This window comes from Panthera tigris, chromosome C1, assembly GCF_018350195.1.
Source record: "Panthera tigris isolate Pti1 chromosome C1, P.tigris_Pti1_mat1.1, whole genome shotgun sequence".
In the NCBI taxonomy this organism is placed as follows: Eukaryota; Metazoa; Chordata; class Mammalia; order Carnivora; family Felidae; genus Panthera; species Panthera tigris.
In genome coordinates this window covers 1,609,234-1,623,960 of record NC_056667.1, presented here as the reverse complement: position 1 = coordinate 1,623,960, position 14,727 = coordinate 1,609,234, and the positions used below count along the sequence as shown (strand labels likewise).

Here is a 14,727-nt window from a genome sequence, read left to right as displayed (position 1 = left end):
AGAGGCCCTAATTTTTCCAAATGTGAGCGCCAGGGCCCGGGATTATCCAAACACCTCCTGCTCCTCTTTGTTTCTTCCGAGGGGTTGTAAACGTGCGGGGAAGTGCCCCCAGATTGCCTGCGCTCCACCTTTGAACTTCTCTGTTCCCTTCCCTTCTCCCACAACGGCCAGCTGCGGACGGCGCTGGGCCCGGCCGCCGCAGCCACGGTTCCAGACACGGCGGAGAACTGAGCAGCGCGGGGGGGGGGGGGGGGGGGGGGGAGCCTCCGTGCACAGCACAAGTGGGCAGGGACAGGACAACATCACTGACAAAACAGAAAGAACAGCCTGAGGGTGAGTCTCGCTCAGACATGAGACCCACGCTCGGACACAGGCGCACACGCACGGAGCACCTGCTCGGTAGAAATGTCTGCGCGCTCCGGGGCCATCTCCGCACACAGACCAGATGAAGGGGCTGTGCCGGGGGCCGCGTCTCCCGCCGCCAGCCGCGGCTCCAGCCGACAGAAACGCCCCCCGGTTTTCAGGCGGTTCAAGAATGCACTGACTTTCCCAGGGATAAGAGCTGGGAGGGCTTTGCAAGGACAGCCAGGTCCCCCCAGGGAAGCATCTTGGCATACACGGGCGGCAGTCTCCAGGAAGGGGGCCCAGCCGTGGACACGCGCGCCGCACCCCGTGCTGGTCGCTACAGCCTAAAGCAGCCCATAAACTCCCATCCGAAAGGGACCCCGGGGGCCTTCCGGCAGCATGGTGCCCTCCTCTGAGCTGACGGACGGACGCCCCCGAAACAGGGCCTGGGACCGCTCGGGATTTAACCCTGACGACAGCAGCATCTCGGGGCCGGGCCAGCAGGGGTGACCGACAGCCACTTGCGAACCCGCCGGCTAGAAACGCTGGCCAGGTCAGCACAGGCCAGAGATGCTGGTTTGCAGCGCAGCAAAGACCTAAGCGTATGGCTCTCCCGGGACCGAGGGAGAGAACGGGCCGCCTGGTAACAACGTGAAGTCTGGGGAAATGGCCTGAGTCTGCACCTGCACCTGACCTGACCTGACCAGGAGCGCCGTCTGAGGGCCCTGCGGCCGGGAGGGGGGAGGCGTGGGGCACGCACGAGGGTCGGCGCCCTGCGCTTGCCCGCGGCGGGCAGGGCTCCCCTGTGTTCACCGTTTGGGCTCCTCCGATGAGCGTAATTTCCAGTCTTTGTTTAAATGCTTTATGGACCGATGTGGCCGGGCCTCCCCGATGAGGCTGTTACAGCCCATTGAGCAGATACAAATGTCTGAGCGCCTTTAAATGCGTGCCCCTTTCCCTCGGAGACGCAGCCAGAAGGGGCAATGGCAGTCTGTTCTGTAAATCCATATTTCGGTGTGATATCGACCGCCAGCTTCTGAATTTAGATACGGGGATCAAACTGTGTCACAGGGAAGGGTTCTCAGCCGTAGCAAGTCCCCATTCATCACGCGTCCACCCAGGCACCTCCTCTCCGTGCCCGAGTGTTGGAGGTGCCCTGCCCGCCGTGGGTGCCAGAGAAGCCCCACGCGTTCCAAGAGAGCCACTGAATTTAAAACAGAGACACACAGAAGCAAAGGCAGACGAGCAAAGCTCCTCTCCGGGCATCTCTCCCTCGTGTCCCCTCCTTCTGGCCTTTTTAATCTGAAATAGAGTCACTAGTCGGCTCCCGCGTGGACGCCAGGCCAGGGACGCCCGAGAGGGTTTGCCTCCGGACGCGCTGAGGCTGGGGGCAGCCTGTTGGTCTGATCTGGCTTCCCCCCGGCCCCAACAGCTTGGACACGAGAGCCCAGACCCTGGGGCAGCGACCCGTGAGCCCCCAGACTCGTCACGCTGCCCAGATCGTGGTGAACCGTGTGGCACTCAGAGCCCTGCACGCAGTAGGCCCAAGGACAGCGTGTTCCGCTCCAGGGCAGGAAGGAACAGACAGATGGAACCGAGCCCCCGAAACGCACAGAGGACCCTGAGCTCCTGCAGGAGCGGGGCGGGGGAGGGTGGGGGGCTCTAACGAGAGGAGAGCTGGCAGATGTCAGCAGCTGTTGGAACCCAGAGACTGCGTGAGGATAGGAAAGGTTTGGGAAGGCAGCGGGAGGGGGTGGCTGCCCTCGGTGCAGGCTGCAGGTCAGAGGGGCCAGATGAGACCCCGGCACCCGAGCTTCCCAGTTTGAGAATAAAGACAAGCTGAGGATCTCGTCCGTGTGTTTTATTTCATGGCCGAGCCGTGCGCAAGAACCAAAGCGGACCTTTGCTGGTGCAGAGCAGACCTCTGGGTGCTAGGGCTTTGCACCCTCGGCCTGACTGGCACACACGTGTGCAGGCCTGCACGCCCCCACCGCTCCCCCCGCCGTGGGCCCCCCGGGTGACCCTCGGGAAGGCTCGGGAGCCTGGGGACCAACAAAGCGTCTCCCCAGGCAGACGCGGGGGACGAAACCCAAGCTCTGACTGCCGGTCTGAACGGACTATGAATTCTGCCTCACTCCCTGCCTGGCTCCAGGATCCTCCCCCCTCCAAACCCCATGCTGGACCCTTCCAGAACCTTCCAAGCAGCTCGAGGCTGGGAGACAAGTAAGACGCAGGCGCACACAGGTATTTGTGGGGGCTGGAGGGTGAGCAGGCAGGCCCCGCACCCCTGCCTCGGCTCAGGCGGGGACAGTAAAGGGGGAGGATAGGGCGCAGCAAGGTCGGGAGCCACGCTGGCAGCAAGGGCAGGGCGTGGGGATCGGGAGTGGGGCACCCACGGTATGAAGCCAGGTCTCTGGGGCCAGGACAGGAAGCCCCCAGCCTGCCCCACGGCGGCCTCAAGTGCAGCGTCCAGGTCCGCAGCTTGATATTTGCAGGAAGCATTCGGCTTTGTTATTCTTTTTCAAGTAGGAAAGTAGACAAAGCCATTCACTTCTCGACCAGGTAGCACCTCGAATGGAAAGAGAACGGCCTGAGGGCACACGCTGGGTAGGCGGAGGTCACGTCAGCAGGACTGGTCCCCAGAATTGGGATCTGGGGACACCTGGCTGTGGTGCGCCCCACCCAGCCCCAGGGGCCACATCCCTGAGGAGCAGGAGGGGGCTCCAGACCTAAGGACGCCGTGCCTGTGTCCCTGTCAGTGTCCTCCCATCACCCACACCGGAATCCATTAGAAAACAGAAATGTGTCCAAAGTAAACCCATCCAGGTGAGTCAGGAGGCCAAGGAGTAGGGCCAGGGGTTAGCCCTCCATGTGGCCAGAAAAGCCCAAGGACGTCTCCAGGAATTCCCCGAGAATCCACTTGGAAGGCCTGGGCACCCCTCACATGCCCCCGGGGCACTGCCTGGGCCTGGGGAGGAAGGCCCTCTGGAAGGAGCCCAAGGCGAGGCTGAGCCCGCCTCCTTCCCTCCCCACCTCCACGCTGGGAAAAGCCCACCTCGAAGCTCACCTGAGAGCCAGGAGCCACCGAGGAACCCTGTTCCCCACCACCCTGCGCCCAGGTCCGTCCCCCCCCCCGTCACCTGCCATGCCACCTGCGGGCTCAGCTCGGGCTGGGCACGGACGCCCGCGGACACTGCCGACCCCACACACAGCCCATGCTCCGGGGGCGCACCCCCGTCCCGAGAAGCAGCAGGGGTCTGGTGAATTGTGCGGAAAAGCCTCACCTCGGGCTCAGAAAGCACGTGTGTGAGGGTCACCGATCCTCTCTCTTTCCCGCGCGGGGGTTCACAGGGGAGCACAACGGAAGCTGCTCCTGGCTTCCCCAGGCTTGAGCGGGAACACCGCCGTCCCTGGGGGGAAGGGTTCGCTCCCACGCCTGTAAAACCCTGAAGCCAGGTGTGTTTCTGGGTTCGTCCGCCCACCGGGGGTCGGGGGGGGGGCGGGAAGGTCTGCGGCGCCAGCCTCGGGGTCCCCTCTGGCCCCGGACGGATTTCAGAGGGGTCTCGCTACGCGTGACGGTCCACGTCAACACCAGGGTCGGACCAGCACGGAAGGAGAGGCGAGACCCCACATCACCAGGCTTGTTTAAGGACGGGCCCCACCGTCTCCACCCTGAAAGATGAGTGTTTGGGGTTGGAAAGGGCCCGGGCGTCGGTAAGCAAAACGGACAGGGATGATGCAGGGCCTTCTACGGAGGAGAGAAAATATTCACCAGGACCCAGCCATGTTCTAAAATGATTATAAATTATTTTAACAGTGCCTTTGCAAAGGGTTATAAAAACAGCCATAATATATTTTTTTCCTTAGATTCTAGAATTACCAGTGTGACAGCTAATGCAATAATGATTTGTTTCAAATGCCAGTGTTTAAGCTGTATAAAGCTGATTTTATACATTTTTCCAGTAGGCCGCATTGTAGTTAATGAAATTAAACACTCCAATCGCATTTGTCCCCAGGGGACGAGGAACTGTACACACCACTGGTTTATTTTTTTATTAAAATAAATTGCAGCCAGCAAGATGGACTTAATTGCATACAGAATTGAAAAAGAAACATTCCATTGATATAATTAAGCCAATTTTCATGGACAGAAATAGTTATGGTGGATATAAAATAAGCAAACCCTTCACCAGAATCTGACTTCCCTCCTCTTTTGCACAGAATGTTAACTATTAAACAAATATGTATCTCGGAGCCGAGGCACCGCTCTCTCGGAGCTCCAGGGCACTGTTCCGGAGTCTTGGGAGAGGCCGGCCAGGCGGGCCAGCCGAGGATGTGATGGCAGAAAACCCAACACAGAGAGTGGTAGGGCAGGAAGAGGCCTCCCTCGTCGCGCGGGGGGCCCACAAAAGCTTCGGAGCACCGGCCGGCCCGGAATGGGTACCATGGCCCAGGGGGTAGCCCGTGAGGCGCCCAGGCTTAAGCAGCAGCGGCCGATTCCGGGCTGGACCTCCAGCTACAGCTCCCAGTTCCTCCCGCCCAGTGGCTGAGGTCCACACAGCAGCGGGCTCCACCTCTCCCTGATTGCCTTGGGGGAGGGGCAGTGATTATGTCCCTCCAGATTTGGGGTGGCAGCGGGAGGGTGAGCAGGCAGCCCCCACACCTCCGGCCTCTGCCTCGGCGGAAGGCAGCACCTAGAGGGTGTCGGCACTTCTATTCTGCACCTGCCCTGGGGAGAGGACTCCGGGCCCCGGGGGCCGGAAAAGCCCAGGGCGAGCGTCCTGCGCAGCCTAGGGAAGAGTCCAGACCCGGGCAAAGAGAACCAGGCCTGGAGGAGGCTGACGACACAGTCAGCCAGCTGCATTCACAAGCGGGAAGGACACCGATGTCGTATTTGCCGTTAGAGACCAGACCTGTTATAGGCTGAGCACCGGCCTTGGGAGAAGGCTTAAACCTTGAGACAGTTAAAAAAAAAAAAAAAAAAATCCTGTGGAATCAAGTGCAGCCTGCAGGACCCTAAGGAAGGGGGCGGGGAGGGGGTGTGAAACAAGAAAGCTTGGGGAGCTTTGCCTAAGTGGCATTCAATTTCATCCCTAACTTGCTGTGTGCCTTTGAATGGGCTAGTTGACCTCTCTGTGTTTGGGAGTTTTTACCACGAAAAGTGGTGCCCACGAGGCCGAAATCCCTCCTCCCCGGGTCAGTGAGAGGAAGTGGGGTCACGCCCAGTAAGCGGACCAAGAGCGCCTTTCAGGGATCCTGGACCCTCCCCTGTGTCTGGAGGCTGCGGCTGCGGCAGGGACCGGGGCATCGGCTCAGGCCGCAGGTCCTTCTGGGCCTCCCGGGGCAGGTGCTGGGGCGAATGCCCGAGGAGGGGGGGTGGGGACCAATGGGCCACCCTGGGCGGAGCTGGAGGAAGCATCCCGGGAAGGCAGGGTTGACGGATCCGCAAAGCCAGACCTCCACCCTGCGCTTACGCCTCTCAGCATCTCCCCCCTCCCCACACGGCCCGACAGACACCCGCTTGAAGTGCTCTCTGAGACTCTGCGTGCCCAGATCCGCAAAGCCACCTCGACGGGGACGCGGGTCTGCCCCCCACAGCGTCGGGGTCAGGGTCAAGACTCAGGGAGTTCAAGCGCAGAGCCCGCCCTCCTCCATCCAGGAAACTGAGAGGTGGGGACCCTCGGGCCCGACCTCGGCCCTGGAGGAGGAGGGCGCTGCTCCCGCGAGCTGGGCTGGGTCGAGGCGCGCCCCGGCCGCTGCTGCCGCCAGGAAGCCGGCTGCGCTGTGTAGACGGCAGCGCCGTTCGCCCCGCTCGGTAGTTTGCCGGGACTTTGTGAGCGCGGAGGACAGGGGACTTCGGCAACCATCCGCTCGGCCTGGGGTCCCCAAGGCCCCGCGGCCGGGCCAGCCCGCGCTAGTCTGCAGCCCTCGCGCCTGTGACCGCCGCCGTACCGCGCGGCAAGGCCCGGGTCTCCTGTCCCTTCGCCAAGTTTCCTTCCCGCAGGGGGACAGCGCCCAGGCTGTCCCTTGTCCTCCCGCGCCCGCTGCTCGAGCTGTGGCGTCCAAGACTTGTTACACGGGTTTGATTCAAAACCTGATAAATTGTCTCTAACGCCATTTGAAATTTTTAAACGAAATTATTCAAAAGATTTTTAATCCTGGATAATTTTTGTTGAAACTCTAATTATACATCACCTTAATTACCAGCCCCAGCCCCCCAAGGATCCCTAATTGCCTCCTAATTGAATAAAACAGGGGGCTAATAGAGCCCACAGCCGCCCTGCGAGCTGGTGGCCTCCCCCTGGGGGCCCGGTGGGGGGAGCCTCTGGCTGGCCCCACCGCCAGCACCGGGCCTCGGGACCAGCTCCCCAGCTCCGAGCTGTGCCCAGAAGGGGAGCTCAGGGCGCTCGGGGCCATGGGGCCTGAGGGTTGGAGGCCCAGCCCGCACCTGCTCCGGACCTGCAGCCGACCAGGAGGTTGCAGGGCGGCCTGGTGGGGACCTCAGGGCACATGCAGTGCCCTTCCCCTGGGAGCCCGCTCGGGGGTCACTCAACGCCCAGCACTTGGCCTCCGCCCACCCCCTCCCCCCACAGGCCTGGGCGCCCTGGCACACCCGCAGGGCCAGTGTGGAAGCCGGAGCCCGAAGGCACCCGGTGCGCGCACTGCCGCGGGGCACCTGGCCTTGGCCGCCAGCCCTGCACCCCGCCCCTCCACGGCAGCCTCCGCGTTTTCGCCCGAAGCGGGGCGACAAGCTGCACTCCGGCCGGACATTTCCCAGCACTGCTGTCCTTGCAGGCGTCCAGACAGGAGGCCGCTGTCCTGGCTCCGGGGAGAGAGCACTGGTGGAAGGGGCAGACCTCCCCCGGCGGGCAGGCGGGGGGAGGGCAGGGCCCAGCGGGGCGGGAGCCTGGCCGCTGTGGCCGGGGACAAGGGGCTCAGCCTCCAGCCGCGCTCCCCTCACCCTGTGTCGCACACACACCTTCCTCACGCGCACGGCGCTGGAACTCACAGACGAGACGCGCCAAGTTGGGCGTCGGGCAGAGGCAGCGGGCCCCCCAGGTCGGCCCCAGGGGCTAGGCGGCGGGCGCCCGGGGGACACTAACCGCGGGCCCGGAATACGTGGGGTCTAGGAGTCTATCGCGCCCGTGGGGATCAGGTCTCAGGCGCCGCTCTAATGGGGGCCGCGGCGGCCGGACAGTCTCTGGGGACGCTTCTTCCCCTGCACGGGGTCCCCCAGCTGTGCTAGCAGGAGGTCAGGAGGGGGGCACCTTGGCTGGGTCGACCCCCACCTGTTCACCTGGCTCCCAACAGGGGCAGAAACACAAAGCTTTTGTTAGGCATTTCATTTTTAAACGTAGGGCAGGGACGCCTGCGATTCCCCGCAGGCCAGCGGTGCCCTGGCCAGCGAGAGGGCACTCTGGTGGACCGCCCCCCCCCACCCCCGGTCCCCACTCTGCCCGCAGCTGTCTGGGCTCACATCGAGGAGACGGTGAGCGCGTCAGTGGCCTCTGCCCTTGGAAAGCTCCATTCGGAGCCCCCGGCGTGGGCCCCAAAGGTGCTACCATAACTCAGTAAAGGTGCTACCAGCAGCCCCAGCAGGGGAGCCCCCTGGAGCGGGGTCCCGGGAAACACAAACGAAATCACGGCCCCCGACGCACCCTCTAAGGCAGCCCCCGCGCTCCGACTCAGGGACTGACGCTCGCTGACCAGGCTGTCCTTCCACGTGGCCTCAGGCACAGCCCAGCCCTGCACGCTGGCCTTATGACCGTGACCCCTCGTTCCTCCCCCAGCCCCCCGACCCTGGCCGGGAGGTGGCTGAAGGTGTGTGTGGGGGGGGGGCGGCGCGGATTCTGTCGGCCGCCCTGGGGCTGCCCTGCTGCCTCACATTCAGGTAATGGAGTCAGGTCCCCAGGGACGTCCACATCTGCTTAAAATATTGTCCAGTGAAATGAAATTCCTCAGCGGATCCAGGGCCCTGTGTCAGGCAGGCAGCCGTGGCCCTGTGCCTGCCTCGGCCGCCTTCCTGAGGAGGGCCGAGAGGGGTTTCCAGTTCCTGCCCCAGTGTGGGCTCCAGCTGGGTCTGGGCCTGAGCCACGCGCTGTGCTGGGCTCTTCCTCACGAAGGACTCCCAGGAAGGGGGAACCTGGGCTCTGCCCTACCCTGGGGTCTGGTTCCCTGGCCTCAAGGCTAGGGACGCCGCGGGACGCTGCCAGGAACCCGTTCTGGGTCCTGAGGGGAGCGGGCAGCGCAGGCTTCCCCACCTGACAGAAGGGCTGGAGGCCAGATGGGTGGCCCGCAGGGGCGTGGGACGCTGGCTGTTCCCGGGGCTGTTCTGGGGGCACTGAGCCGGCCTCTCGCTTGGGGCGAAGGCCCAGGGAGAGCGCCGCGCTTTCCACTTTCTCGCTCAAAGCTTCGGCCCCTTCGAGAGCCCGAGGGGGCAGCTCGCAGCCCAGGGGTGAGACTCTGAGAAAGCCCGCTGCGCTCCCGCACAGACCCCAACCAGCACGGGAACACCCACACCCCACGGCCCACGGGCCCACAGGTAGTGCAGGCACATCCCTGGAGCACCAGCCAGGAAACACTGGGGCCTTGTTCGCACCAAGAGGGGCCAGAGATCACAGGAGGTGGAGGAGGCCCAGGCTCTGAGCGCCGGGCAGGGGAGACGGGCTGGAAAGGGGAGCCTCGAGGAGGAGCCCCGCACAGCCCCGGGGGGACTCCAGGGGCGCCCGGCAGAAGCAGGGAGCTGCTTTTCCCCCTGGCGGGCGGCGGGTGCCTGGCCTCCGGCCGGGCCGCGGGGGCGCAGTCCTGGGGAGCCGGGCCGCCCCAGTCGACGGAGCAGAACTTCTCTCGAAAAGTGTGGGCAGTTTCTGGCCCACCAAGGCTCGTGCTCAGGGGCTCAGCCGCCGCGCGGTGAGGCTCGGCCTGGGCCGGGTCGGCCCGGGTCAGGCCGGAGAGCAGCGCGCTGGACGACCTGGTGGTCGGGCGGGGATCCCGAGGGGGAGCGGGCCGGGCGCCCCTGCCGCGGGTGGGCGGGCGGCCGGCGGCGGAGGGGGCGGCGGGAGCAGGCGGCGCCGGGTCCTCTCCGCGCGGCGCTCGCCGCTTCGCTGCAGCCGGGCCTCGGCCGGGCTTCGGGAGCCGCGCTCGCCCGCCCCGCCGCGCCGCCGCTCCCACCTGCCCTCCGCCCGGGGCCGCGATCCCGGGCCCGCGGGCCTCTGGGCCGAAGGTGCCGGCGGCCGGAGCGCGGGGGGCGCGGCGGGGCGGGCGGCCGGGCGCACCGGGCCGGCGGCGAGGACCCGGCCGGCGGCGGGCTGGGCGCGCGGAGCCTGGGGCTCGGCCCGAGACGGAGCGAAAGAGAAAGTAAGACCGGGGACCGGGCAGCGTCGCCGGGGGCAGCCGTGTCCCCGCCGGGCCTCGAGGCTGTGCCGGGCGACCAGGGGCAGGGGGGCTGGAGAGAGGGGAGGGGGTGGGGGGCGGGTGGCCGAGCGGGGCCGAGCGGGGCCGAGGGCGGCGGCAGCAGCGGATCGGAAGGCGGCCGGGTGGGGACCCTCCTGCCGGAGGCACCCGCGCCGGGGCTGCCCGGGCCACGGAGGAGCGCCCGCCCCCCGCGCGGGGGCACCAGTCGGGAATAAACTTCCCGACCGCAGCTCCAAGCCCAGGAAAGAGTCTCCATTTTGCTCCCCAAGTGGCCGAGGCTGTCCCGCCGCCGCCACCCCTGCCCCTGCGCCCGCGAAGCGGGGTGGACGCCGGCCCCGCGCCCCCTCCTCCGCCCCCTCCCCGGCTCGGGGTCTCCCTCCTCTGCGCCCAGCTGGCGGACGCCAAAGGCGGTGCTCTAGCGCCCACTATTTCAAAAGCCCGGAATATGATTTGACCAGGACTGAGAGCCACTCCGAGAGAGAGAGGGAGAGAGCGAGCGAGGAGGAAAAAGTTGCTCTACCCTTTCGTCAACTTTTCGCTAACTTTCGCTTTTCGCTCCCCTCCACCCCCAGCCCTCCCCCTCCGCCCCCCTCCCCGGCCCCCACCGCGCGCCTCGGGTTCCCGGGCCCGAGCGCCTGACACTGGGGGTGGGGGGGGGAGGGGGTTCGCGAGGAGGGGGCCGGCGCCTTCGGGGAGCGCGCGGCCCGGGCGCCCCGAGCCTCTGCGCCGAGCCCGGCCGCCCCGGAGCGCGGGAGGCGGAGCAGCCCCCGGGGCCGCGCGGCCGATCGGAGGGCCGGGAGCCCAGGGCGCGCCGGCCGCGCCCCGACGCGCACCCCTGGCCCGGGCGCCCCGGCCCCGCGGCCCGGACCCGGCGGCGCGGCGCGGCCGAGCGCGGGAGACTTACTTTTGGCCAGCTTCCTCGCCCTCGCCTTGGATCGCATGGTGCCGGCTCGCGGAATCTCTCTCCTCCTCCTCGAGTCCAGAAGCGGCTACACACTATCTTCATCTCCGCAGCATTGTCAGTTTGGACACCTTCGCACATGCGCACAGAGCACTCAATCTGACACCCCTCGCCGGGGCCAAAAAAACTTTGCAATGTATTCATCATCCTCATCGTCGCGCCGCCGTCGCCGCCGCCGCCTCGGCGCGGGATTGGGGGGCTCTCCTCGGCCTTCCCGGTCTTCAACTCACTTATCTCTCCCCCCCCCGCCCCCTCTCCCCCCCCCCTCCCTTTTCGGCGCAGCTCGGAACTGGCCCTTTAAGAAAACATTCTGTGCACGGCGCTCCCGCCCGGGGCCCGCACCCCGGACACTTTAAAAGGACCCAGGTGGCCCCGGAGGCGAGGTGACTACTCCCCCCCCCCCCACCCTTCCCCTGCGCCGCGTCGCGCGGCTGCTCCCGCCCCGGCCCGGGCCGCGTCCGCGCCGCCACTTCCTAGAACGGGGGCCGCGCGCGCCGAGAGTTCGGACGCGGGTCTGGCTGGGTTGCTTCGTTTTGTTGCATTTTATTACCGATTAAAGAGCCTCGCGTTCGCCGCCGCCCCAGCCCGCTCCTGTCCCCGCGGCCCCCCGGCCCGGCCCGCCGTCGCCCGAGGGGGTGTCCGGGCCCCGCGCGCCGAACCCGGCTCCTCCGAAGCCCCCTCCGGGCCCCGCGCCCCCCTCGGGCCTGCCCGGCTCCCGCCCCTCCCCTCCGCCCCCCACCCCAGCGCCGCCGCTCCGGGCTTCGCGGCTCGAAAACAACAGCGGCGGCGCCGCCCGCTCCGCGCTCCGCCGCAGCCCCGGCGGGCGGGCGGGCGGCTGAAACTCGGACCCGCCGCCCTCGGTCCGCGCGGAACCGCCGAGAGCAGCGCGCCGGTCACCGGGGACGCAGCGCGGGGGCAGCCGTCCGAACCCCGGGGCGCCCCGGACCTCGCCGCCCTAGGGGCGCGCCCGCGCACTCCCGCCCCCGCCGGCCCCAGGTGAGTACCCGGCGGCGCGACCCGCGCCCCCCACCCCGGGCCGGGCCACCTTCGGGGAAGGGGCCTCTCGCGGCCCAGGTGCGTCGCGGGCGGGAAAGGCCGGCGGAGCAGGTGGCAGAGAGCGGCCGGCCGGGCGGCCCTCCGACGCGGAGGGTCGGGCGGGATGTCCGGGCAAGGGGCCTGGTGGGGACAGTGAGAACTCCTCATTCGAGGGTATCTGGGATTCGAGAATGAAATGGGGGTGGGGGGGTGGGGTGGGGGGGAAGGAGGCGCTGACCCGGGCCCTTCCTCGGGCGGGAGCTCTGCCAGGCTGCAGGACCGGGAGCGGTCCCAGAGTCCGCCCGAGCAGGGCAGAGGCCGAGCCTCCGATGCGGGTCTCCGCTGCGGCGGGTGGGCTCTCGCCCAGCCGCTCCCCATTTGTTGTGCAGCGAGGCCGGGGCGCCTCCGCCGAGACCTGCGTTCCGAGCCTCACGGAAGAGAAGTGAACTCGCCGCCGTGGAACAGCTAACACCGAGACCCCGGGGTCCTAGCAGAGGCCCTCCGGTGGCCCGTGCCACCCCGGGCGGGCGAGCTCAACGGAGCAGGGCTTGGCGGGGGCAGAGGCGGGGATGAGCTGGGCCTCTGCGCCCCCGCGGCCCACAGCTGCCTCCCTGTCTGAATTCCAACGCCCGCTGAGCTCCCCGGGCTTCGGGGTGCCCCGTCTCGAGCCCCGCTTGCTGCCCCAGGCGGAGAAGGCACTCTCTTCCCTGCTCTGTTTCTCGCTGAAGGCAGCCTCTGCTGTTTCCGGCCACAGGTGAGTGTTGCCCCTCTCTGCGCCGCGGGGAGCTCACCGGCGGCCGGGTCCCCTTGCCTGCAGTCCGTCCCAGGGCCTGTCGCCCCCACCCCACACTCTCTCTGTCCCCACGGGCTGGGTGGAGAACTGCCGGGGCCGGGGGGGGGGGTCCCTGGCCTGGCTGCCAGGCTCTGGGATCATGATGGGTGGTCCCCATGGGGGACTGGGGCCTTGCCGCAGCCCCTAGCAGGCTCCTAGCCCACTTCAGTCCCAGGGTAGGGGGTCACCCGGAGGGGAAGGAGGGCACCTGGAGCCCAGAGCCGGGAGCTATTCTATAACCCAGCCGAGGCGGCTCCAGCCCATGGACCTGACCTGTCTGGTGCCACTGGCCAAAGAGGACACAAGGTCGCCCTCAGACCTCAGCATCCCAGGACCCCCTTTCCCCACGCCTGGAGCCTCCTTGCAAAGTTGGTGCCGAGGCCTGTGAAGCACTCTCACCTGCAGTTCTTCCCCCCACCTCCATCCTCCACCCCCAGTGCAGCTCAGGCCTCCTTTTCCCCTGCCCTGGAGGTGGCCAGCAGGCTCCAAGGTTAGGAAGGCCCAGCCTTCTTCTTGGGGCACCCCAGCTCACTCTGGCCATCTAGCTCAGCTCAGAAGGTGATTAAAATCTTCTGGGCCATGATGCTCTCTAGACTCTGGGGCTGTTACCCCTTCCAGGGTCTGGGGAAGGAGGACATGAGCGGCCTCCTCCCTGCCCTCCTCCAGGGCCCTGGGCTGGGGGTGGGGGTGGGGGCCGCAGCTCAGGGCCTGCCTGGGGAGAAGGAAGTAAGGGTCAGGAATGGCCAGGAGAGAGCCTAGCTGCTGGCACCCCCTGGTGCAGAGCGCTGGCTCCCATCCCCCAAGGGTTCTGCCTGGGCCGACCATCCTCAAGGCCATGGCCCTGGCCTGGCCGGGCCCTGCCCCCGCGTGGCCAGATTTAGAACCGAGAACAGGTCAGGCTTTGTAGAGTCCTGCAGAGAGAAAGGGTGAAGAAGGGGGGCTCAGAGGCCAGTCCAGATCCTAGCCCTGCCCTGCAGACATTTGGGGACGTGGGGGAACAGGTATGGGCCGGCGGGGGCCACTAGAAGAGGGGCAGTTTTCATTTTGTGGACACTAAACAGTCGGAGGGCAGTTTTCAAGGCAAGCCAAGCCAAGCGTCAGGGACTCTCGTGACCGATGCCAGGCACAGGGGACACGCACTATAACGCGGGCTTCGGCCATGGGCCAAGGGGCCCAATGGTCAGAGGCTGGTGACATGTGGGCTACAGGAACACACCCTTCAGGACCCGGCTTTGTTGCTTGGGTCCAGGGTCCTTGATAGAGGACTTTTCCCGCCAGTCTTTGCCACAGCCTGAAGTCCGGCTTTAGCCAGGAGCTCTGCCCACCAGGGCCTTTCCAACAAGCAGGGAGGTGTAGCTGGAAACCCAGGATCAGATGCACTCTTTCAGGAAAGGGCCCGATTTGAGAGGGTGAGCAAGCCAGTCCTCAGTGCTGTCGTAAGCAGCGAGCAGGGGGGTCTCCAACTCCGGGATGCCCCGAGAAGCCCAGGAGTGCCTCTCGCGTGCTCCCAGGGTTCACTCTGTCCTCGACTAGAGGGTCCCTTTGCTTGGCTAGGACCCGTGCTTCGTGCTAGCTCTTAAGGCCCGACTGCCGGAGAGCTCTGCGTTGTGATGTGTGTGCATCTGGAGTGCAGGGCCCTGGCCTCCTAGCCGGCACCCAGCCACCCGCCCAGGCCCTCGGGGCCCCAGGGAGCCCCACTGGGGCTGGGAGGCAGGACCGGGCAGGTGGATGGGCCCCGATTCTCACTGCTTCCCCGCTCCCTGTTTCTCTCTGCGCTCCTGAAACTTGGCCCTGGGCTTTCAGGCACTCAGCCTCGGGGCTCAATTGGATTCCCGGTCAGGTTTTGACCTCCAGTTCCTGCTCAGAAAAGCTCTGAGTCGCTTAACAGAATAAAAGCACGTCTCCCTCAGTTTACATACGGAACTGCCCCGAAGGGTCCAGACCACCAGTCCTTGCCCCACCCCCATCACGGGAACACTGAATCGGGCTGAGATGAGGGTCCCCCTCTCTGGGCACATCCTCCTGCCCCACATGGGGTGGAGACGTCTCCCAGACTTGAGCAGCAGAAGGCTTGGAGACCACTGGGATGCTGGAGGACCATCTGGTTTGATTCCCACTCTAGAGAAAACGGAGGTGGCAC

The 14,727-nt window shown here is 66.3% G+C and overlaps 1 protein-coding gene across 1 annotated transcript in view; it reads right to left on the bottom strand.

Annotated features, from left to right (window-relative positions):
- The window catches only part of PRDM16 (PR/SET domain 16), a 314,028-nt gene extending 303,073 nt beyond the window's left edge, over positions 1-10,955 (bottom strand). Inside the window, exon 1 of the mRNA XM_042996261.1 lies at positions 10,664-10,955. Coding sequence (XP_042852195.1) covers positions 10,664-10,700 — 37 coding nt within the window. The 5' untranslated portion in view covers positions 10,701-10,955. The remainder of the gene's footprint in view (positions 1-10,663) is intronic.
- Between the last annotated feature and the right edge of the window lie 3,772 nt (positions 10,956-14,727).